The sequence below is a fragment of the Emydura macquarii genome, unplaced genomic scaffold (genome assembly GCF_026122565.2).
Source record: "Emydura macquarii macquarii isolate MOO-44397 ecotype Brisbane River unplaced genomic scaffold, CSIRO-AGI_Emac_v2 contig_1876, whole genome shotgun sequence".
Taxonomy (NCBI): Eukaryota; Metazoa; Chordata; order Testudines; family Chelidae; genus Emydura; species Emydura macquarii.
This window is the reverse complement of record NW_027132013.1, coordinates 20,809,151-20,833,633: the sequence shown is the minus strand read 5'-3', so window position 1 is coordinate 20,833,633 and position 24,483 is coordinate 20,809,151. Positions and strand designations below refer to the sequence as shown.

General features: G+C 43.4%; 2 protein-coding genes across 2 annotated transcripts; both read right to left on the bottom strand.

Annotated features, from left to right (window-relative positions):
• Positions 1-435: 435 nt before the first annotated feature.
• LOC137159497 (acyl-coenzyme A thioesterase 5-like) lies at positions 436-6,163 on the bottom strand. Its single transcript, XM_067557876.1, has 3 exons — positions 5,121-6,163; positions 1,834-2,036; positions 436-1,399 (listed from the first exon to the last, which is right to left on the bottom strand). Exons 1-3 carry the CDS (start codon positions 5,674-5,676, stop codon positions 824-826), a joined length of 1,335 nt encoding a protein of 444 aa, XP_067413977.1. The 5' UTR covers positions 5,677-6,163; the 3' UTR covers positions 436-823.
• Positions 6,164-11,568: 5,405 nt separating this feature from the next.
• On the bottom strand, positions 11,569-20,269 carry LOC137159496 (acyl-coenzyme A thioesterase 1-like). Its single transcript, XM_067557875.1, has 3 exons — positions 19,561-20,269; positions 15,424-15,626; positions 11,569-12,712 (listed from the first exon to the last, which is right to left on the bottom strand). The coding sequence occupies exons 1-3, from the start codon at positions 20,162-20,164 to the stop codon at positions 12,110-12,112; spliced, it is 1,410 nt and encodes a 469-aa protein (XP_067413976.1). The 5' UTR covers positions 20,165-20,269; the 3' UTR covers positions 11,569-12,109.
• Between the last annotated feature and the right edge of the window lie 4,214 nt (positions 20,270-24,483).

The following is a 24,483-nucleotide window of genomic DNA, read 5'->3' as shown; positions in this document are numbered from 1 at the left end:
CTGCCAGCCCAAGAGACTGACACCACAGATACAAATCCTGAATACCCCACCAGTAAATCAGTGCCAGCACTGTCCCCCTCCTTAGCTGGTATTGAAAACACTTCATCTTTCTTCTCTGTAACCAATTAATTTTGTAAAGAACCATTGGCTGTGCTTGCTGTAAGCTGATAGCCAAAATCAAGATGTCAGACATATATATCCCAGGTATGCACCCCAGATAAAATTAAAATAGAAAAGGTTTCCAAAGCAGGCAGAGTGAACAGTCACAGCTCTAAAATAGATTGCTCCAGGGGGACACACTGTAGTGGAAGACAGTTGGGCTGAACTAGCTGGATTCAAGTCCTAAACAAGCAAACAGAGCCAGCTAGCAAGGCACTACTGTTTCCCATTTTATGTGCAAATCTTATCATTTTGGGCTGCTGTCATTCCACTAGGTGCAGGCCAGTCTGCTCCACTGCTGTTCTCTGCAGGCCTGGCCAGGCTTCTGGACTCCTTTACATGCTACAAGTGAGGGGACTTCTACCACCTTCCTTGGCTGTTTATTCCCCAGTTTAGTGATCTTGGCATCAGGAAACTTTTACTAACATGAACCCTGCAGTTTTCCATTGTTACATTTCTCTTCCATTCTCCTAGCTATCGCTCCTTACACCGCTTTAAATAAATCCTCTCCCTCCTTGGTGTTTATACCTGCCATTGAGTTGTCATTTGACCAAAAACTGCATATTTAGCTTTCCCATCTTTCTTTTCCAGTCCCTCTAGTCCCTTTGGTGGCTCATCTCTCAGCTCCCTGCCATTTAATGGCAGCTTTCAGATACTGAGGTGTTCATCCCAAATGCAAGCGCAGAAAATCCTGAATCTTTCTCCAGGAGTGTTCCTGTGCATGAGCATGTGCTTTTCTCTCCCCACCACCCAGAACAGGCAACCCTAGGACACGGTCCAGGGCTACTGAGCAAAATGGCAAAAATGGTGGATCAATTCGGTGGCCTGCTCCTGGATAACTCAAGAGTTTAAAGTTTTCCTTCCCATGTTGGCGCAGACGCCCAATTGCCATCTCGGCATATAAAGAGCTCTTCCAATTGCGATCATCCTTTCCTACCACCAAGAGGAAATGACCTTCTGCTTCTTCTATGGGGATGAGGGAGTGAGAATTAGCTGGATCCAGTGGATCATCCATAGCTTCAAAAATATCAAACACACCAGTCTCAGAAATGCTGATCTTGCTCATGTCAAAGCGCAGCCCAGGCAGAGTCAGTTCACCATAATGAAGAGCAGTGATCGTATTGGAGCTGCAGCCAGAGATACAGACAGCAGCCACCACCTGAGGCAGGAAAGTAATCATGGAGAATGCCAATTCTGCCCCTTTCCCTGTCCCGATCACTCCAATACCTGGCCCTTTTACCTTCAGATAAACAGAGAGGGAGAAAGAGAGTAGAGGGAAAGAGAAGCACATCCATTAGTGAGATTGTGACATCAAGCATGTTTGGTTGATTCTTTCAAGAATATTTTACTAAATTAATAGCTCATGGTGGACTGGAACTATTAATGCAGACCATGATTACAGTCCTGTTTCCCCCAGTTTGTGTACGATTTTTCAGAGAACACAAAAGTTGCCAGCTCATGTAAAATATTGTGGGCTCTTGTATTCCAGACAGTTCAGGGTACAACTATTCAGACCTGACCAGTGGTAACTGCCCTTTTCTGGAGAACCAAGGAAATTAATGTGTTGTTCTTCCCCTACACATATAGCCACCACCATAGCACTGTTGATGAGTCTTCTCTCCAATCCCACATCCACAGGAATGTGTGTACATGAATTTTTCTCATTACACTCACCTTTGGGTGGCGCTGTAGAAATCTAACTGCCTCCTCAAAGTATTCGAGGTGCAAATCCTTCATGACCTTGGGCAGATCCTCAAAGTCAAAATAGGGCAGGGAAAGAGCAGCAAAGCCCCGGGTGGCTAGGAGACTGGATCGGAACTCAATCAAACCACCTTCATCTCCAAACATATCAATCACTCCTGGAAAGGGACCATCCCCTACAAAAACAAGACAAAGAACAATGCTCTTACCAAGCCAAGACATTAGAGGGAATATAGCGAAGAATGAACTGCAAAATACAGTAATTACAGTTAAAACGCTTTCTATTATTATTACCTTTTCACTGCCAAGATATTATCTGTACTAGTAATACTTCTCACGACTACAGCCCTGCAAATCTGCAGATATCCGCTTTATAGCCACAGACCATTTTTGCGGGTCATGGATCAAATGTAGATACAAATTTTATATCCATGCAGGGCTCTACCCTTGATAGCTATACAGAACAACTGCTCAAACAAGTAACAGATGTTCCCTACTGGTAAAAAAGTAAAGGTACTTTTTAATTACGCTCAATGTGTTTTCCAAAGGTACTGCCATCTCATCCTAAAGAAGTGGATCATATGCTAAACCAACGCGTTGTTCCAGCCAGTGTCACGGGTCCAGATCCTCAAAGGATTTAGGTAATCAGTGGAAGTTAGGAACCTGAATACTTTATGGATCTGTGTCACAATTACTTGCCAGTGGCATGTATTTATTTTCTAGTGATGTTGCTAGTATGGTAGAGAGTGGATACCTGAAGAGTTTAGACTTTGGCATAGAGGGTTTGGGATACTATTCCCAGGTCTGTGAGAAGCACAATCAATCTAGGTATTTTTCTCACCATCAGGTTGATCCACTCAAATCCAGGTTGCTGCAATGATCTACAGCTCGGAGAGGGAACAGGTCTATTCTCAGGTAAATGCACCTTAACAGTAATGAGAATTACACATAATCCACTGATGGAAGAACAGACCTCTTGGCTCTTAAAGGATTTTGGAAATGGAAGCTTTGAGTAAGACACAGACTGTGGAACAGTGAAGCTCCATTGCTTGAAACATTTAAAATTAGACAAAGCACTGAAAATATACTGTAAGGAAAAATTCAGCAGAAGAATGCAGGTGGGATCTGCTTTGGCCCTGATATGTGACGTTAGACTGGGTTGTGTACCAAAGTGAATGGAACAAATTGCCGGAGAGGCAGATCTTTTTATAAAATTTATATCAGACTTCCTTGTACCATCTGGGTGCAGAAAATGAGGAATCAAAGTAGAATAGTAAACACATACACTTGGATGTAGTTTTCAGGAGGGCTGGCAATCATTTTGCCTCTCTGCTTCTGTGAACAAGAGTTAATGCAAGAATTTTCCTATTCCACAATAGTACGAATGACAAATTTAATAAAAATAGAAGTTAAAGTTTAAGTGTCTTGTGAAATACAACAGAACTTTCCCATTGTAAGTGGGAGGAGTAATGGAGAAGATGGATCTAATAAAACAAACATTTTAGATGCATTCAAAATTAAATTAGAAGTTCTTTATAAATTTTTGTAACTCTTGAATATTGGAATCATGGACTATTTTATTTAAACCTATCTCCGTTGCTTGTACTGAGGGCACTATGTAATTCAAGTAAAGGTACTATCTAACCTACATATAAAAGTATAGAAGTTTGAATCCAGGCTTGATTGCTAAAATATCAACACACAGTATAAGGCTTTTATTTTTTAAATGACATTAACATGCACTGTTGGGTTACAATTTATGATGTTATGTTGTCATCTCACAAGTGATCTAGGTAAAAGAACCCCAGAAGTCCAATGGCTCTGGTACCTATGCAGGAAATGAGACACCCCTATTATATTACAGGTTGTAATTTAAATCACACTTCTATCGTTCCATTTTAATTTTGAATAGTTAGCAATTTGGATTCTTATTTTAACAATACACGCTTTTCATTTTTCACTGAAGCAGAGAAATCCATGGTGGAAATGCTGTAACAAGAACATTCCACTGAGAAGGAAATTACCATAGTATAAGCAGCCAGCCTGGATTTTCCAGCATTGTGGTAGCATCATAAAACCGAAATGTTTAAACAAATTTACTACTAAGTTGCAGACTTGTGGCTCCCACTAAGTTCAGTGGAAACCCTGTGCATGCCTGCAAAGTGGAATTTGGCTCCTAGGAAAATACCCAGTCTTCAGTATTGGTGAATCAAGAGTCCTACAAAGTCCATTAAGGTCAATCTGAGTCTTTCTGCTGATGTCAGAAGACCTTGGATCACTAATTAACCAAAGATAATGATTTAAGCCTCAATCCAGCAAAAGACTTCCTTTATAGTATAAAACTCATGAGTAGTTTTGGTTCTGACAAAAGAGAGAAAGTTGGTACGTATGTATTTGCTATAAACTCTGCAATTGCCTGCTTATTTATATGCATTTAATGAAGAGAAAGTGTGCAATAGAGCACAATCCTACTCCCACTGGAATCCATGGGAGATTTGCCACTGAGTAAAATGGTAAAAGAACTGGGCCCATAGCTAACTCCTGCTAAGAAGAAAATATGACTTCGCACTAAATCAATCACGCTTCTACACATTTTGAGGACTCCACTAAATTTGTACTGTACTTCAGAGTTATGGGGAATCCCAGATGCAGAGAGTGGAGAGCTGATCTATAACAACCACCATTCTCTTGCTCTATTATGCTTTATTAAATGGTCATCTTTTGCTTTTATCTGTTTGTATTATAATAAACATCTAAGATACACAGCAGGTTAGTCCTTTTCATTTTCAGTTTATTCCTGTGAACTTACTACCGCTGCAGTGTGTGCAAGGACATGGACTATTATACACACAGTTTTGTTTTGTGCAAGCAGAAATCCTGTGTGGCTGTATGCAGGTCATAAATTATATTTTGCACTTCTATGATGTCTTACAATGATTTAAATCAGCTTTTTGGAATAAGCATAAAGGCTTCAGAGCAATTTCTAGCCTTTATTTTTAATTTTTACACACTGGGTAAAGCCTTCATTGAAGGTTTTGAGTCAGGAGAAATGTTTTCACTCTCCCACATATACACTAATTAGATGAGACGGTACTTTGCATAACAACACTTTGCACTTTACAAGCACCTTCAGTGGATCTCAAAGCCCTTTACAAAGGCGAGTGACTATCATCATCACGCTTTACAGGTAGGAAAAGTGAAGCCTCCAGAGGTTCAGTGCTTCAGCCCACACCACAAAAGGCAGAGCTACCCTCACTCACCTGAGGGGAGGAAAAGGCTGCCTCTCACGCTGCCCTCTTTCAGTCTAATCCTTCGCACCCCGGGGGCAGTGAACCACCTCTCCACACTGGCCTTGGCTAGGACCTGCCCAGGGATCGTGCCAGGCTGGCTGTGCCCTTGGTGGACTGACACCTCCACCTTCATGGGGGTCTTGATCTGCTTCGGCACGAGCCTCTGGTAGGGCCTCTCCATGCCGGCAGGGGAGAGGCTCCAGAAGAGCCCCATGGGCTCCACCCCGGTGTAGTCCCCTCCCTGGGACGTGTCCCTGGACAGGTCCACCTCCCCGAGGCTGTCCGCCTGGTAGTGGGCGCAGGAGTCGAAGAGGCAGCCCTGCTCGTTCACCACCAGCGCCCGCAGCGTCACCGGCTGACGCGGGGCGAGCCCCAGCACCTTCGTCGCCACCGGCTCGTCCGCCAGCCCCGCCGCGGGCTCCACGGCCACACTCGCAGCCCCCCGGCTGCCGGAGCGCAGCCCCGCGGGATGGCGCCGCCTGCCAGGCCGCAAGCAGCCGGCCCAGGCTCTGGCCACTCGCCACATGGCGAGGTAAAGGCAGCCCCGGCTCGCTCGCCGCCCCGGCCGCGCCGCTCCGCTCCGCGAAACCAGCCACAGGCCAGCCGGGCCGGGAGACCGCGAAGGCAGCCTCAATCGAGCGCAGAGACACAGCGCTGCCTCCCGCCGGCCGGCTGGGAAAGGCCCTGGCTCCCTTCCGGCAGGTGGGGGGCGGGATCCGGGGAGCGCCCACGCCCAGCCCCTGAGTGAGAAGGGGACAGTCCCCGTCCCCCCACCCCGCCACTTCCCGCAGCCCAGCCAGGGCCAGGTAAGGTGCCCACTGCCGAATGGGGCCGGAAGATCTATCCTCCCCTAGCAGGCAAGGGGGGAAGGAGAGGAGGGGAAGGCCCCTGCGCTGCCTGCCAGCCAGCCAGCCCGCCCTAAGGGAGAGGAAAGGGGGAAATGCCCCCAGCCAGGTGTCCAGAGGAGCCCACCTCTTCTCCCCCAACAGCCGAAAGCCTCTCAGGTTATGGTTACACTACAAGATGATGTCAACCTTACTTCCATTGGCATACAGTCACCCCAGCTATTGTATCACTTGTGCGTGTGCACAGGTGTCTGTGGTGTGTGTCTTCACCAGGAGCGCTTGTATCAATTATATTGTCATGGTAGGGCGTCATGGGACAGCTCCTGAAAGCCACTAACAGTTGAAGTGAGCAACGGCAGTGTCTACACTGATGCTGTGTCAAGCTAATTACATCAACCATGACAACACCAGTGAGAGTGTTACTAAGTCAGTGTAGAAGGGTATTTATGTCTGCAGGAGCCAAATTTAAGTGAAGACACCTCCATGACTAGGTCAACGCAAGGCAGATTACATTGCCCTAACCATGTAGTGTAGACCAAGCATCAGTCATTCATAACTGTGCCAGGCCACAAACGGGGAGAGAGTCTGGTTTCCCCAACCTTGAAAAGCAGAATAGATCCGTCCAAACCCTGAGCCTTTCAGTCAAAATTATTGTTTTGTTTGGGAGGGTTCTGCCTTCTAATCTTTGAGCACTCGAGAGTGGCAACATGAATAAAACAAAAGTACTGATGATAAATATTTCCCACCTCAAACTAAACCACTTTTACAAATATTCTAATGATTTCAGTCTCACCCTCTCCCACCAACATCAGGTATGTATCTTGTTCCTATAGATAGTGGACCACACAGAGGTTGAAAGGGAAGCAGTTGAGCTGCTTAGGTTTGTGAGAAAAAAATATTCCACTGAGAAGGAACTGACACAGATGGCAGATCTACACTGCGGGCAAAATTCAGTTTCATAACTTCCCTTGAGCATGCCATCTCCACTGTGCTGCGCCAACGGGAAATGCGTTCCTGTTGACCCAGTACTTCTTTTTTGGGAGGTGGTTTTAGTAGATGGACTTCTGGATCCATTGAGCATGTCTTCACGGACGCTCAATTGATCCGGAAAAATCAATCTGACAGCAGTGAATTCGCCACTGAGTGTGTACGTAGCCCTCAAAATATCCAGCACTGAAATCCAGATACTAAGTGATCTGTGTAGCAGATGATTTGGGATGGGGAAAGGTCTCATCTTACTAATATTTTAGGATCTGAACAAAATCCAACTTTGATATTGTAGGGAGGAAATGGAAATAGTACAAAAGGAGGAAATCTAAGGTAGGGAGAGGCTTCAAGACAGCTGTTCTCTCACTTTCTACCTATAAGCTTTGACTCTGGTGTCTCACTAAGGGGGAAAACAGATGTATGATCTTTTAATAATAGGTGGAGGCTATTATGAAAGATGGAGCCTACATGCAGGGTCCAGGGACAGCTGCCTAATGAGAATCGCAACCTTGATATTCCTGTTATTTCTAAGATTTAAAGGAGGAAAAAATCCTGATTCTTTTATTTAAATTTGTAATTGTTTTAAAACCTTTAACTTCTCCATGAACTTTGACTCCAGAGCCCTTAGGACATATGCATTCTCTCGCCACTGAGCTATTGATGAACCCATTGTTTTACCAACCAAATGTCTAATACCCTCTTGCCCACAGGAAAGAAGACTTTAGATTCTAGTCAAGTAGTCATTTACTTCTGTCATAAGAACAGCCATACTGGGTCAGACCAATGGTTCAGCTAGCCCAGTATCCTGTCTTCTGACAGTGGTCAATGCCAGATGCTTCAGAGGGAATGAATAGAAGAGGTAATCATCAAGTGATCCATCCCATTGACCATTCATAGCTTCTCACGAACAGCAATCCCTGCCCATCCTGGCTAATAGCAATTGATGGACCTATCCTCCATGAACTTACCTAGTTCTTTTTTGAACCCCATTATAGTCTTGGCCTTCACAACATCCTCTGGCAAGGAGTTCCACAGGCTGACCGTGCATTGTGTAAAGAAATACTTCTTTTTGTTTGTTTTAAACCTGCTGCCTATTAATTTCATTTGGTAACCCCTAGTTCTTGTGTTATGAGAAGGAGTAAATAATATTTCCTTACTCCACACCAGTCATGATTTTACAGACCTCTATCATATCCCCCAGTTGTCTCTTTTCCAAGCTGAAAAGTCCTAATCCTGTTAATCTTTCCTCATATGGAAGCTTTTCCATACCCCTAATAATTTTTGTTGACCTTTTCCGTACCTGTTCCAATTCCAGTATATCTTTTTTGAGATGGGGCAACCAGATCTGCAAGCAGTATTCAAGATGTGGACATACCATGTATTTATAAAGAGGCAATATGATATTTTCTGTCTTATCTATCCCTTTCCTAATGATTCCCAACATTCTGTTAGCTTTTTTGACTGACCATGCACATTGAGTGGATGTGTTCAGAGAATTTTCCCCAGTGACTCCAATGTCTCTTTCTTGAGTGGTAACAGCTAACTTAGACCCCATCATTTTATATGTATAGTTGGGATTATGTTTTCCAATGTGCATTACTTTGCATTTATCAACATTGAATTTTATCTGCCATTTTGTTGCCCAGTCACCCAGTTTTGTGAGATCCCTTTGTAACTCTTTGTAGTCTACTTTGGACTTAACTATCTTGAGTAGTTTTGTGTCATACACATCCATTCAGGAAATTTCAGCAGCTATGCACCTCCCTGGAATGTGGTAATGTGGCAGGCCAGCATTGCAGATTGGGTAAAAAACTGCACCTGACGACCTTTTGAACATTACTGATAGGCCACGGTCACAATTCACCTAATCTCACTCTACCTTTAGTACATCAACAACATGGGATTTGAAGCCTGAGGCATCAAACTGGTCATCGAGTCATATCAAAGCATAGACACTCTAGGTCAGTGGTCCCCAAACTTTTTTGCTCCATGTCCCCACTTACACAATCCACACCTCCTCAGGAGCTGGAGCTGCAGCTGGGGCCAGGAGCATTGCTGGGCCAGGGCAGGAGTGGGATGAAGAGAGGCAGCCGGGGACTGGGGCCAGGAGTGGAGTGAGGAGAGGTGGCCATGGGCTGGTCGCAGTGCAGCAGGGGCAGGAGCAGGAGCAGGTTGAGGAGCACAGCCAGGGGCCAGAGTGCAGCCAGAGCGGGAGTGGGGTGGGAGCTGAGCTGGGGGTAGAGGGGCTGGGTGATGCTCACACCCCACCACATGTGGAGGCTGGCCTGGGCCCTGTTGTGTCCCCCCCCACCATGTTCTTCTGCACCTCCCTACGGGGGCATGCCCCACAGTTTGGGATCACTGCTCTAGGTCCATGCCTAGGATATCAGCTTCTGGAGTCATATGATGAGAACAGAATCTCAGTTCTCATTTAAAAGACAGTATTTCTAGTATTCACATGTGCAAGAGAAACTTAAAAATGTGAACAAAGTATAACCGGCCTGCCTGCCTGAGCATGCAGACAGCCTGAAACAATAACTCCAGAGGAGAGGAATGTAAAGCCTCATTCATCTTAACTCTGAAACTTGCTGCCACTCCAAAGAAGGATTCACAATACAGGGGCAGGATCATGGTATGGGGGCAATATATGAAGTGTGGCTAGGGCCACTGATTACTTTAATTCAGCCCTTCCTCTTTATTCTGTAAAGTGTCTGCCTCAACCTTCCTTCTTATACTCATCCAGCGCCATCACTTGGACCTGACAGCTGCCACAAATTTGGAAGAGCAGTCTCCACCACTACCGGTTAAGCCCTTCTTCAAGATTTTTGCAACATAAAATGGAAGCTGAGGGATGTGACACACTGGAAGATCACTCAGAGGTATTCCAGTTCCACTTGCCATTAGGGCGTTTCATTTAGACTAGGTTGTTTATTCCTTTCTTTACTTGTTTCACTTTGTCCTGCTTAAAAAAATCTCTCAGAGGGGAACAAGGCAGACTGAGGTTTAAATATTGTAGCTCATTGACAAAGCTTTGTCTGGTGATTAACAGTCAATGTTAATATTCAAGGATGGTGATGGATAGGCTAGAAGAGATGACTACTAACCAGACTACCATGTTCAAACTTCACATGGTCCATTCTCAACATATACTTCAAGCCCTCACAGGAGGAAAGAACAAAGCCCGTATCCATTTAGGTCACCTTTGTTTTTCCTGATTTTCATCCCATCTCCAAGTTCTGCAGGTGAACAGGCACATATGAAGATAGTGGTGGTATTTGCAGCTACAGTAATGGGAGTGGAATGTGAGACAGGCACCTCGCAAGAAACACTCAGGGTACACGTAGCAAAAAACTCCCGTGGCAGCAAGTCTCAGAGCTAGGGTCAACTAACTTGGGCTTATGCTATGGGGCTAAAAATATCAATGTAGACATTCCTGCTTGGGCTGGAGCCCAAGCTCTGAGACCTTCTCCTCTATGCTGGGTTTCAGAGCCCAGACTCCAGCCAAAACCCAAATGCCTACACTGTTATATTTAGCCCCACAGAGTGAACCCAAGTCAGTTGAGCAGGACTCAGACTTGCTGCCATGTTGGGTTTTTTTTTTGGCTGTATAGATGTACCCTAAGAAGCAAATGTGCTTAGGATCCATGTTAAGTTGGACTGACACATGAAAAAAATATTTTCTCCAGCTCCTTTTTATCTAGTTCTATGTACTAGCTTTTTGCAGGAGTGGATCTTGCTTGTGTTGCTTGTTTGTTAAGGGACTGATGTAAGCAACTCTCTGCTCCCTGTAATGGTGTTTATCGCTATTGCAGGCAAGAGGAGCAATTTCAAGAAAAGTCTTGCTCAGCCCCTGCAATCATACTCAGTCTGGTCAGCACCTGACGTTGTATGGGGAAGGAGTGTGCTCATTGCAGATCGAATCTTTAAAGATTAATGCTACCAGCTTCTAACAAACCTCTATTGAGCATGTGCAAACTTCAATTTCTAGAGGTTTACAATTTAGTTAAATTGCAGGAGATTTTAACAGATAAACAAGAGGCATATCTTTGATACTAGGGTGATCCAGCTATCAAACTTTGATTCCCTGCTCCCAGGGCCCCCACATGGGGGTGGAGGGGAAAGGATACATTTTACCGGGGCCCGGAGGCCTGGCCCAGGCTGCAATCCCCATTACCATGAGGAACAAAATTTTCATGGCTCATGAGATTGTATATATGGGATGAGAGATTGTGGTATGTGTGTGGGAGGGGGCACATATTACAAGTTTATACTGGGCCCGAAAAAATTATGCTTGGGCCCTGCCTGCTCCAAACCACTGAAGCATTACAGCTTCTGAATAAAATAGTTCTAATATTTTAACATAAGAAAAACAACATTTTCTGTACCCTTTTTCTTGGAAATGGCTGAATCATTTTAGGTGAAACTAAAAGTCAGACTGAGGCAGGTTACTGGCACAGAACATTTCAGCCCAGTTTGTCTGGCAAGGTTATAAAGCAACTGAATATAGGGCCTTATAATGGAATACGTTAGGCAACTTTAACCTGTGTTGCTGCCGGCACTTCCTATAATACAATTACATGAAAATCTTCAAACATCAAATGTATTTATTTAATTTTAATGATAATAAAAAACAATTGCCATAAAATACTAAGTTGGTCTTACAGTCAATCAATTTTAGCTTGGATTTGCAAGGCACTGGATTTTGAAACTTATTAAACCAACAAACAATTTAAATTAATTTAATTCAGAAGCAACAGACTAACAATATTTCAGTTCAGTTTCTTATAATCCAAGTCATGAGACGATAATGAGAATCATATGTAATGGCTAAATTCTCACAAGGTAGGCTGAAAGTTAACTCTGTTGTGCACTTGTCCTCAACTGGTGGGACATGACTTGGAAGTGAGTCACATCCCATGGATTGAGAAAACAGAAAAACTCCTGGTCCCCTAAGGTCCAGCAGCAACCTAGGCAGCAGAAAGGAGGAATAAAAAAATTCAGCTTAGAAGATTTATTCACTCAAATTCCCTTTCATGCTCACTGAAAGATTCTTTTAGTAAATGTTAACAACTAGTAACTTTATTGCCAAATGTGTCACAGCTTGTGTGTCACTTATAGCCAAGTGTGTCACAGCTTGTGTGTTACAAATTGTTTGCCACTGAGATGTTTGTGGAAGAAGTCTTGGATTTGCTGCCAAGCATCCACTTGTGCCACAGAATGAGCTTTCGGCTCACCCCCCCAAATCACCGGGCTGCCCACCAACAGATGCATTGAGGCTGAGCACATTGGGAAAAAAGGGGGTTCAATGTAATGCCCTGCTCCAGGGTAACAGACTATCTCAGGCTTTTCCTTCCCATGAGCCTGCAAACGGTTGGAGGCCTCAATGGCAAAGAATTCACTCTTCCAATTATGATCATCCTTGCCAACAATGAACAGGAAGTGCCCTTCAGCATTCTCCAGTGGGATAAAGCTTTGACGGTCAGGCCCCTCTAGTGGGTTATTCAAGACATCCACAATATCTGCAATCCCAGACTTGTCAATCTTGATGCGCTTCTGACTGAAGCCAAGAGGAGGAATGGTGATATCCTTGTAACGGAGTACTGCACCCACATTGGCCACAGAGCCATTGATGGTGACGGTGGCAGTAATGCCTTTTAAGAAGGAAGCCATGGAGATACATAGGTCACCCCCTTTGGAGATTCCAAGTAATCCAATTCCAGGGTCTTTAACCTGAGTGGGAGAGAAAGAGAGATCATAAGCATTAAAATAATAATCTTACATTTCTATAGCACCTTTTATCCATATAGATATCTAAGAACTCAAACTCTGATAATTGTATGAACTTCATAGAAATCCATTCACCCTCTGGTGAATGCTGCCACCAGAGTGGGATAGAGTAACTGTTTTTACATTGCAAAGTCATGGTATTACAGCTAACTACTGAATATTAACTCCTAGGAGAAAAAACACTGAATCAGCAACAATATTTCCTGTAGTAGCCTAGCTTTTCCCTATAATTCTCTCATCCAAATATTAGCTCAAATCTGCATCGTTTATGAGATCACATCTTGAGGAATGGCTTCAACCTCAATCTCACTTCTAATTATAACCCACTGAGGGGAGTTCCTTGCATTTTAGCTGGATTTGAGATTACTCTCAAAAACTACAAACAGGTATACACATTTAAAAACAACTGTATTCGGTTGTTTTCAGCTCTAGTGTGTTAGGGGAAGAGGAAGACATTTATACTGAATATTAGTTCCCAGATAAGAAGTATGTTAAACTGGTGTTAAGACAGAGTATATATTGATATTTTAAAGATAAAAACATTACAGAGATGCTGTTGTAATCTACTGGACATGTGTGTTATACTTCCCCCACTATGCACAATAGAAAGAGGATGCAAGTTGCTTACAGCTCCCAGCTATAGAACCTAGCTATTTTACTCAATTGGTAGATGGATTTGTGGTGATAACTCAGGAGGTCCGCAGTTGAATCCTGGTATCAGGTAAGATGGTGGTTGTCACACTAATTATCCTCACACCAAGTATTACAAATCCAGGAGAAATTCAGAGTTAGGGTTCTACTTAAAGAATTTAAGATATAGTAAAACACAGTTAAGGCACCCAAACAACTTTAACTCCAGTCTATATTGATGCAATGCAATAACCATACAATTATAATTAGTGTATAATAGCGTTTGTAGCCCCAGATTAGAGTAAACCAGTTTTTAAAGATACATTAGATTTTTCCTCTCTCACAGTGTCATTGGTGGGGACCTCCCAGGGCCAGTTCTAGAGGCGGGTGAACAGGTCAGTTACCCTACATACCTTTTTCCAGGGGGTGCCTGCACATATTGGCTTTTTAGGGGTAGGAGTTTCCCTCCACTGCGATTGGTTGGCCATTTTTGCTTTGCTGATTGGTTGGCCTTTTCCCTCCCCAGCTCTCATTTTCACTCTCAGTGGGAAAATGAGAGATGATAGCCATTTTGAAAGGGGGTAGTTCTTCATGGAATTCTCCGTAGAAGAACATTATTATTCTGTCTCTGCTGAAGGAGAAATGTTCAGTTAATAATACTACTAAAAATGAACATTAGTCCAGAGACTGTTTCTTCCACTGCATCTGATGCATAAGATGTCACTGAGTTTTACTACTTAGGAAGTTTGAAGAGTCCACATTATGCCACTATTAAGATAATTTGACACAGGAAAAAAAAAGACATTTCTTAAAAGGACCCATTTATAATTAAATTTTATCTCAAACTATTCATAATTTTCTTGCAAAGAAAGAAATTTATGAGAATTTATTCAAAGTGCCGTAATTTTCGGGAGGATACACTGCAATCTTCTTCAAAATACTTGAATTTCTGCTTTTAGGGCAAAATACTCAACCATAACTATGGAACTGGGACTGGTGCTTCCAGAAGATATTCCTACATAAATGTAATGCAAATTCACTTCAGTAAAAACCAGCATGATCTTGCAGATAGCCAACCTGGTTAAAATATTTGTAAAGGATTTCAGCTAAGTCCATAATGATTCCAGAGTGCTCATCAAGTGTAAGATACTCAAATATGAGCACTTAGTTAAAGACTGTGCCATAGTTTACTAAGATTACTCCTTCACCACCCATGTCACTATTAGCATAAGTGGCTGCAACTCCACTGGCTTCAAAGAACTGAAATGAAGGTGGAGTAAAATTATGCAGGGCCTTCAAAAGATGATGGGCATGGAACATTAAAATGATGGAAAAGATAATGGGGGAGGGAGGCACTGAAGGCATTCAAATGGGAGGGGACATCCTGTGCTCAGTATGGTGGGAGAGAAAGCTTTTGGGTAGATTAGAATGGCTCTAGGGGGCCTGGCTATGATGTGCTGTATAAAGAGAAGGCCTCCCCAAAAAAAAAAAAAAATCAATCAATCACCAGGTACTAGAAACAAATGCAGTCCCAGAATACACAATTTTAACATTTAGCATTGACCATAACAGCTTATTAAACTACAAGGCAATAACTTAGTGTTTGTGGACTTCCTTGAACCATGGATCACAGAAGCGAGCCATTTATAAAGAAACCCCAAGTCATGGCCAATCTATAAAAAAATAAAAATAATAAAAAATCCTTTTTGGAAGCTCAAGAACTTCTGACAACAGGTTCCCTACCAGTCCTAAAAAGAAACAGACACGACTTCAGTAGAATTTGCTAATGACGTAGGGGTGGGTTGGGGGCAGAGGGGTCAGGAAGACACCCTCCAGGAAATGGTACCAGCTAAAAGGAAAAGCTCAAATCAACCAGTCATAGTGGATTACCAATACAAGTTGTTTACAATGGACTTTGATAGAGCTGAGATTTTAAGCACAGCAGCTACATGTCAAATATTGCTTTACAACAGTCTTATGATGAGAGCTCCCTGTATCATGGGAATATCCATGAATAAACTGACCTGTGAGTGTTGCAGCATGTAGTTCACAGCTTCCTCAAAATACTCTAGATGGAATTCCTTCATATCTTTGGGGAGATCTTCATAGCCATAGTAAGCCAGAGCCAGTGTGGCAAAGCCATGACTGGCCAGCAGGCTTGCCCTATATTCAGGGAGCCCCCCTCCAGTACCATATATGTCAATGATTCCAGGAAAGGGACCATCTCCTGTAGCAGACCAAATAAAGGGATATATTAGCTCAAAATTCTTCCTTTACATTCCAAATTTCAAACCATTTGAACTTTGCCTCGCTCTATAATTATTTATTTTTCTCTTTGAAAAGATACAAGATTAAGGTTCTCTAGGTTCTCTATTAACTCTGTGTAAACTACTAAATACTTCAGAGATTAGAATAGAAAGCTTGCAATGACACGTGCAGATATGCATAATAATACATATTCTAGCAATTACTGAAGAAGCCAAAGATTATAGGACAAGCCATTATTGATTGCAACTTCCCCACATGCCTATCCTATTCTTTAGGTGCCATAGATTGTTAAAAACCAGAGATCTTTGTTATTCAATAAAAATTTACCAAAAAGAAAAAAATTTCAACTGCATCGCAGACACAGGTCTCCAAGTCCTTTAAATCTTTATCTGTCTCTCAGTCTGACTCCACCTTGCCCCATCCTCAGAGAAGGCCTCAGACAACAGGTGGTTCTTGCAATGTGTCTTGCAGGTAATCAAATCCCAGATTTAGTGCACCAAAGCAGAACACAAGTTTCAGAGTCTTAGACTTCATTGAGAACATGCCGCTACCTCCCTTTTATAATCAGATGGTGAATGTTAGCTTGAGCACCTCAGATGTATTAGTAAATATTAACTTCTATAATTTTTTATGTTAAAAACTCAATTCTTTTAAAAGCCTTTTTAGTCTGTTTATCTATTTATTGCCCTATGTATATTTAATCTAAAAAGTTCTTTGTCTTTCAATTAAACCTAATGCGTGAAGAGGAAATGGACTTTATAATGGAATGTGCGTAATTTTTTAATACTGGTTTTTAGTCTGACTTTACTAATATAGTTCAGGTGCCCAGGGAAAAGACCCCGACAAACTACTAAAAATTCTACAGAAGTATGTTATAAACAAAACCGGATGATTGATAAGGGGTACTTCTTATTGCAGATGATTTCTATAATGGATGAAATAAGGCTCCATTGAAAGATGTTTTTAAACTCAGTAAGGACTGCCGGTTATCACAGCTCTCAGTAATAATGACTGAATTAGAATTCCTTTTAGTTTATCGATCATGTAACCTAAAGATACCATAAAAGAAATTCCATAAATAATTATGTACAATGAAAATGTCAAAAGAGAACACACGGGGAAATTAATCATGGGAACGTATTTTCCCTCCAAAAAAGAGATTTTGTCTCACATCCTACAAAAGGACAGAAGTTTGAGGACTTACAGTGGAAATGAACAGTCAGCATTCCACTGGGTACAGAGGAAGGGACCAAACTATCTTCTCTTCACCATCTACAGGGGAGGGAAAGTCTGTTTTCCTGTATTCTATATAGTGCTATACTAATTTCTGATTGTCAAATAACAGGCTCAAATGGAATTATTTAATCAAAGATTAACAATCTTGAATTATTAAATTCAAACACACAACACAAGTCTGCAATGGCCATGGGTACCACATGGGAAGAGGTGATATCATATATACTTTGTATCCAAACCATTAAGTACAGCCCTATACCGAAAGACCTGTATACGTATAATCTTGAGGTTAGATAAACTTCTGGATATCACTAGTGATATCTGCATGCAAAAGAAAAGGATGCAGTTTCCTCGTCAAGTATAAATGATTAAATAGTGAATTTGACCACCATTGATTCCAGGGTATGTGGAGACTTCAGAAAGACCCCAAGGTTAAAAATCTGAGAAAAAAAAGAGAGTGAGCATACCCCATCAGTCAAGGCTGCTAATGTAATTTCTGGCATCTTCTTGGCTGGACTATTTCAGTCCACCCCTCATCTTTGCCTCAGTCTTTGTTAATCACTGTTAATCCACCAAACTAACAAGTCAAAAGAGATGAAAATATATAGAAAACTAGTTATTGGTATATTGAAGATCCAGCTCAGCCCCTCCGCTCCCCACACTTCCTCCCTTACCTCCTGAACAGCTCCCTTGTTGATCAAGAAAGATAATGAACTAGAGCCCCCTAGCACGAGATAGCCCTCGGTCATATAAGCAATTCTTCCCTTTGGAATGTGGCTTACAGAAAGGAAGGAATGCAGCCTGGGAATCATAGCAAAAGTCTGCAAACGTATTGATTCTTTGTGATCAATAGTATTCAAGTTAATTGACAGATCTAAAAGATTCAGCATGGACACCCGAGTCTTTGGGAGCCCAGCCAATTCCATAATGGCTGTTTCAAACTATATCCAGGCCTATGTCTACACTTGCCGCCAAATTTGACAGCAGTCTACGGGAGATACGCAATCTACATAGAGTATCTTGCGTATCTCCAGTCAACTTCCCAACTCCTACTTACTGCGGTGTCTTAAGTTCGCTGTGCTGACGGGAAATGCGCTCCCATCGACACAGTGTTACTCCACCTGGCAGAGGTGGTCTAATAGCATTGATTTCCAGGTTGATTGAGCAGGTCTCCACTTTGCTCAACTGATCCGGATAAATCAATCTGACGGCGGCGAATTTGCTGCCGTCAGTCTAGATATAGCCCAAGTCTGAAAAGTCAGTTAGGCTTGGATCCACAAATGGCCTTAAGTGTTGCAATACCTAACTTTTAGGTATCTTGAAAAATCACTGGAATCCACAAAGACTGAGTTAGGTGCCTAGTCTCTGATTAGGTAAATAGGGAGAGAGAGGTTCCTTAGAATGCACTCCTCAAAAATCAGCACAAGAGGAGGGCAGCCATGTAAGCTAGCCAATTGTAGATGTTGACAAGACGGGTGTGTTCTAAGCCTCACCCCTCTTGACTTAGGTAAGGTATCCATGTCCACTAGCCCTCCACAGCTGGGAACCCTCCTCTTGGAGTTAGGCCATGTAGGTGCCTAACTTGTTTTTTGCAAACAGTTTGGATGCCTGCCTACTTACTGCCACATAAGATGGCAGGAGGAAGAAGTAGGAGGACTTCCTTATAACCATTAGCCCCCGGTGGTTAGTATATTCACCCAGGATGTGGGACACCCTGGTTCAATTCTCATCTCTTCCTGTTGAGGTCAAGGAACTAGAACAGAGGTTTTCCCTCATCTCAGGTGAGTACCCTCACAACTAGACTATAGAATGATTCTCTGGACCAACCAATATTTAAACAGGTTTCAACAAGAGAGACTAAGACAGATCCGCATCAGAATATCCCATAGTCAATGGTTAGGACACTCAGGGGAAAGGTGGCAGATCCTGTTCAAATCACTCATCAGACAGAACTGAACCAGGGTCTCCCATATCTTAAGTGAGCACCCACAGAGATAAAGGTTTATGAAGGAGACCACTGCTGCCACCACCTCCCTTGTCCCTGCTGTTTTGCATGGAGTTAGGCATGCTCATGGTGCAGAGTGCCTAAAGTTATTAAGGTGAGTAAGTGATGTAAGATTGCATCCTTGGCACAGTCTCATTGATACTCACATACTATAGCCATGGGTATCTCCGACACACATGGTCCAAAAGATACTTACTGTGCTACTCTTTTGAGAAACCACTAGTGGATGAAGGTTTATTTTGAAAGCTAGTTGCTCAAGCTCCTTGGTGTGTGGTGTTTATACTGATTTCTCATGGAAGAAAGATCTGGTGGAGTGATAGCATGTGCAGGCTTGCGGGAGAGGGGGAACTCTGCGTTCCGGTAGGTGGAGGGGGGTTGCTTCGGTACGGCACTTTAAGGCGAAGCCCGTGTTTGGATGGCCCTGGGGCACTCGCTTTTGACGAGGGACAGGGTTGTTTGTGGCAATCAGCGGGGGAGAGGGACTCCCCCTGGGCCCAGGGACTCCGTAGGGGACTGAGGCGAGCGGGAAGCCCAGACGCCCCGTGGAACGCGGGCTCAGCAGGCGGAAGGGTCGCGCGCTGCCCGCCCGGCCGCAGGTGGAAGAAGCCCCGGCCCAGGGAGGGCTGTGCAGGGACAGTAGCCGGTTACCCACCGGGAGGCAGGAAGAGAGTGGCCCGGATCTTCCCCTCTCGCACCGGGATCCTCCTCACGCCGTCCCCCAGGAAGCCCCGCTCGTGGACACCCCGGGCCAGCAGCCGGCTCGGGAGGGGTCCGTGGCCCTCGAATACCTCCAGCTCCAAGCGGAGGGGGTGCTGCACATCCCGCTTCACCAGTCGCCTGAAGGGTTTCTGGGGCTGCAGGGCCCAGAGCAGCCCCATGGGCTCCAGGCCGGAGAAGCTGCCTCCCGGCAGTGCTGGGCAGCGGCTGAGGTCCAGCTCCCCGCCGCTCTCCGCCTGGTAGCGGGCGCAGGCCTGGAAGAGCTCGCCCGTCTCGTCCTGCAGGGACGCCCGAAGAGTGACCTCCTGCTGCGGGCAAAGCCCCTGCACAGTGATGGCCAGCGGCTCATCGAACAGGCTGCGGGGGGCGGGCGAGAACTGAACACTGGGAGTCATGGCGGAAGAGAAGGAGGCGGCGGCTGCTCCCAATGCCCGGGCTGGGCTGCCCCTGAGCATGCGGTGCTGGCAGGATCGGAGAAGCAGCCTCTGCGAGCCGCACGAAACAGCTCTGCGGAGCCTGCACCAAGCGGGCCACCCCATGCTGCGCTGGTTAGGCCGCCCCGTCCGCCTGCCCGCGAGAAGACAGAGCGCCAACCACTTCGGCTCAGGGCAGGGGGGTGAGCTGGGGCGAGCGCATGCTGCTAGGGGGCGGGGACGAGGGCGGGGCTGGCTAGATAGTGTAGCGCTGAGACCTCTCGTCCTCTGCTGCTAGAGAGCCTGTATGGAGGATTTGTGTGTTGATCACAGCAGACTATTTCTTTTAGAACTAGGCCCCCTCCCCCGCCAGTTTTGTCTGCTCGGTGGACTTGTTTATTTCTCTTCCCATTGTTGTGGCACCATGTCATTGTGATCTGTTCTGAACTGCGCTGCGTTGCTTTCTGTCCTTTTATCAAGTGTGTAAAAGGTTTTGTTTTAAAGTCTGTTATAGTTTGAAAAAAATGAATTAACGTTTAAACACTGAATTAAATGTGTGCTGTAAAAAGGTCGTTATACAATGTAGTAAGTCGCTACAGCTCATTATTTTTTGCCTGCCCTCTGATGCATGTCAAGTAGTGAGCGCTTCCTAGGAAGGATAAAAAGAGGGAGTTCCTGCTGAGTGCATCTGCATTTGTAGTTATGGGGATAGCGAAAGAGTCTAAGGAAGTTCTGAAAATTGTTTTGAATTTTTTAAAATTACACATTTCTTAGTTATTTGAGGTATTGGAACCAATCTCAGTAGTTTGCTCTTACTCAGCAGTTCTGTCTGTATCTGAAAATGTCAGATGTTTTATTGTCTGGGTTTCAGGTGTGTTCTCCAACATCCCAAGGGTTAGCACCTACCTATTTCACTCCAGGGTGGCACTCATTGGCAAGCAATTCAGTCTTGATGAGGATTTTATCAGGGGCTTTTGTGTGTCTAGGAACCACCTTAAGGGAAGGGTCACTAAAGGGTTTTTAAAAACTGTCAGAACTTTTGCATGAAAGAGAGTGGCCAGGCTTTCCATCAGCAAGGCCAATTTTGATTATCTCTTCCAGTCTACAAGCTCTGAGTTTGAACAGGCCTATGTGAAGCTCATGGCAATACTGTGTTGGGTCAGAAATACTCCATTCTATTACTCCAATGAGACTAGACCTTTTAACAGAAACACTACCATCAAATCTATATATAGTAATTAAAATCCATGATCCACTGTATGGACACATTCATTTTATTTTAATTTTTTTTTTTTTGCCTCAAAAGGAAAAATAGCAATAAGGCACTGCATTATTAAGGTAGGCTATGATGGGAGAAATACCAACTTACCATTCTGTGAATTCCATCAGAATGGTTTACAGGATGGTTTGTCCAGAAATGGGCCAAGAGCACAGAGCCATTAGCCTTTAGCACATCAGCAAGGTGTGGTCAAGGTGAACAGTGGAGTATTGGATTCCAGGTAACACCATAACAAATTATGAAACCTATACCCAGATGTCAAGAGACTTAGCACCACAATATATATCACCCCAACTAGACAGTCCCACTTTTAACTTGTATATCTGTCAGATAAACAAAATCCCCATAACTCCAAAGACAACACTGGGTCAAATTCAACCAAGTGCAATTTTGTAGACTTCAGTGCAATCACAACCATTTGCAGTAGAACTGAACATGCCCTTTTAACGTACATAACTATAAAAACAATACATAAGACATTTGACTGAGGCCTCTCAGGGTACACCTACACTGGACTAAAAGACCAGTGGCAAGGCTGCAGCAGGTCTGGATCAGCTGACTCAGACTTATGGGGCTTGGACTGCTAAAATTGGGGCTGTGTAGACATTTGGGCTTGGGCTAGAATATGGACATTGGGACTCTCCCACAGCTCGGACTCTGGCCTTAGCCGAAATGTCTGTACAGCAATTTTACAGCCTTGCAGCCTGAGCCCCATGAGCCTAAGTCAGCTGACCAAGGCCAGGTGAGAGTGTTTAATTGCTATATTGACATGCCCCCAGGGTAACATCAGACCACTGGACTGGAGTCTGATCTCATTTACACTTATGTAAATTGTAATTTGTAAGGGTTGATTCCTAATATTAATGCAAAAGTGGTTATTAATAAAATTGTTATAATGTATTCTTATGTTAGGTTTTTATAAACTTGCCTGTCCCTTTATTAAAATGTAAATACTTAAGTATTTGTATATCCATGGTGCTTGAAGAATAATGGCTTACATATTTGTTTTAGTTTCTTGTTTTATTAAATGAAGTATTCAGGCTAATTAGAAAAACGGAAAATTTTTGCTTTCTTCTAATAAGTGACAGATACAGAAGCTTCAATGAGAATACCTCATCCTTGCCCATAAATCATAATTTCCATGGTTCAATTATAGACTGGAATGCAGTTTATAACTTCTATTTTATTATCATATTTTATATAAATTATTTGATGTAATGTTAGATATGTTTTAGTAGTAGTTATTGTGATTTTTTGTTTTAGTAGAGAGTTTTGGTAGAAGTTTTAATTGTAAATTGTGGGTGAAGCTACTTTGGATTGTAATCTTGGGAATTGTTTGGTTAACAGGCAAGCAACCAACAGGTTGCTTCTCAAAGATGCAGACACCTCCTCTTTATTAAGGAATGAAAATATATTCTTTTTCTAGGATCTCAAAAAAATGGTGTAAGAACTGGCTAGCCTAGAACCTGGGATTGGATGAGGCCTAATTGTTACTAGACACTTATACTGGGTGTCTACAGGAGGACCTTGTGTTGCTAGGCTTGGCAGGAAGTACTACCCCACAGGGCCTGAGTAGTGGCCCCTCACAGCCCACTGATTGGCCAAAACCAGTCTATAAACTAGGAAACTATGATGGAGAACTGTCTGAGCAACATTCTAGTCAGACTGTTTGTTTGCTGTAAACCCAGCTTGTGATAGTAAACTCTGGCTTTTTACCCGGGTTTATCCTTGACTTTGCTGTTTGATTGCTGTCTGTAACCTGGTGCCTGACCCTGACCTCCTGGTAACCTGACCTTGCCTGCCTCCTGATGCTTGTCTTTTGGTCTGCTCTCTGGCTTGTCTTGGACTTTTACCTCCTGGTGTCTGACCTGGCCTGACTCTTGCTCTGACCCCTAAGTCAGACTGTCCATGTCCTGGTTATGACACGTAGCATAGCACCTGGTTTGTTAAGGTCACAAAAAGCTGAGATAGCAGCCTCCCCTCTTCATAAAGAAAAACTTCAGTTTTAAACTCACACAAAGAAATCTAGTCACATTTTTATTAAAAAATCATTCCTTTTATAAACACTTGAATTTTTTCATATAACTTTGAGAGAAACATGTATAGTTGGGAAATGTTTTGTAGAAAACATGTTGATTCTTTAAATGCTTAAAAATGGCAAAAATTTCGTTGAGATATTTATTTTCATATGTTTTGTTAAGATCATAATAATTGCCTGATACCATTGTTACATAAATAGTAAGATTTTTATATACAAATATGGCAAAGTCAATTTTACTAAATATCAAGTCAATATTACTAAAATAGGAATCCTTTTAAGTACTGCATGTTTATTAATTGGAAATCAATGAGTTAGCTGGCAGTACTTCAGCAACTTCCAAGCTAAACTGCAAAAGATAAGAACCACATCTCCAAGAAATGTTAAAAGGAACAATGTTGGTTTTTAGAACTATTTAAGCTAGAGACTCTCTTTAAGAATCATGTTAGTTTAAAAAGACTATTTTAAGAACTAAGACCCAGATCCACAAAGAGGTTTAGGCATCTCTGCAAGCCACAAAACTTCCACTCAACTGCTGTCTCATCCTATAGACACCTAAACTCACTCCGTGCCTAAATTTCTGCTATAAAAGTTCCCTATGCACCTAAGTTTTTGCCTCTGGGCACATTCACTGCTGCCTCACTCTAGGCAGCTGAATGCCTACTTCCTCACCTAAAAAGTCCCAGTGTAGTCCACAAAGCAGGGGAAGATGGGCTTTCACCCACTTGTCTTCCCTGCAAGGCCTGATCCAGTAGGCATGTTTTAAACGTACCTACTGGATCAGGCTTCATTCAGAATGTGGTGTGGTGGTGCCAACCTTAACTTTTAGTTCAGTGGTTAGAACATTCATGAGGGATGTGGGAGACCCAGGTTCAATTTCCCCCTCTGCCTAATGGGGGAGAAAGGATTAAAACAGATGTCTCCCATATTCTTTCTCCCCATCAGGCAGGAGAAATTGAACCGGGGTCTACCTTATCCCCAGTGAGTGCTCTAACCATATGGTAGGTAGTATCACCATCACCTCCTTCTCCAGCCATTCTATGTGGCGTTAGGGCAGCTAACTCATTCTCACAAGAAGTGGTTTAGAAGCCTAAACTGTCTGATTCTGGGAGATGTGTTCCTGTTTGT

Coding starts and splice junctions, on each gene's coding strand:
- LOC137159497 (XM_067557876.1), bottom strand. CDS start 5,676: ATGTGGCGAGTGGCCAGAGCCTGGGCCGGCTGCTTGCGGCCTGGCAGG. Junction 2,037..5,120: donor CAGCCTTTTCCTCCCCTCAG/GTGAGTGAGGGT, acceptor TTGTTTTTGTAG/GGGATGGTCCCTTTCCAGGA. Junction 1,400..1,833: donor TTCTACAGCGCCACCCAAAG/GTGAGTGTAATG, acceptor GTTTATCTGAAG/GTAAAAGGGCCAGGTATTGG.
- LOC137159496 (XM_067557875.1), bottom strand. CDS start 20,164: ATGGGGTGGCCCGCTTGGTGCAGGCTCCGCAGAGCTGTTTCGTGCGGC. Junction 15,627..19,560: donor CACTCTCTTCCTGCCTCCCG/GTGGGTAACCGG, acceptor GGTCTGCTACAG/GAGATGGTCCCTTTCCTGGA. Junction 12,713..15,423: donor ACATGCTGCAACACTCACAG/GTCAGTTTATTC, acceptor TCTCCCACTCAG/GTTAAAGACCCTGGAATTGG.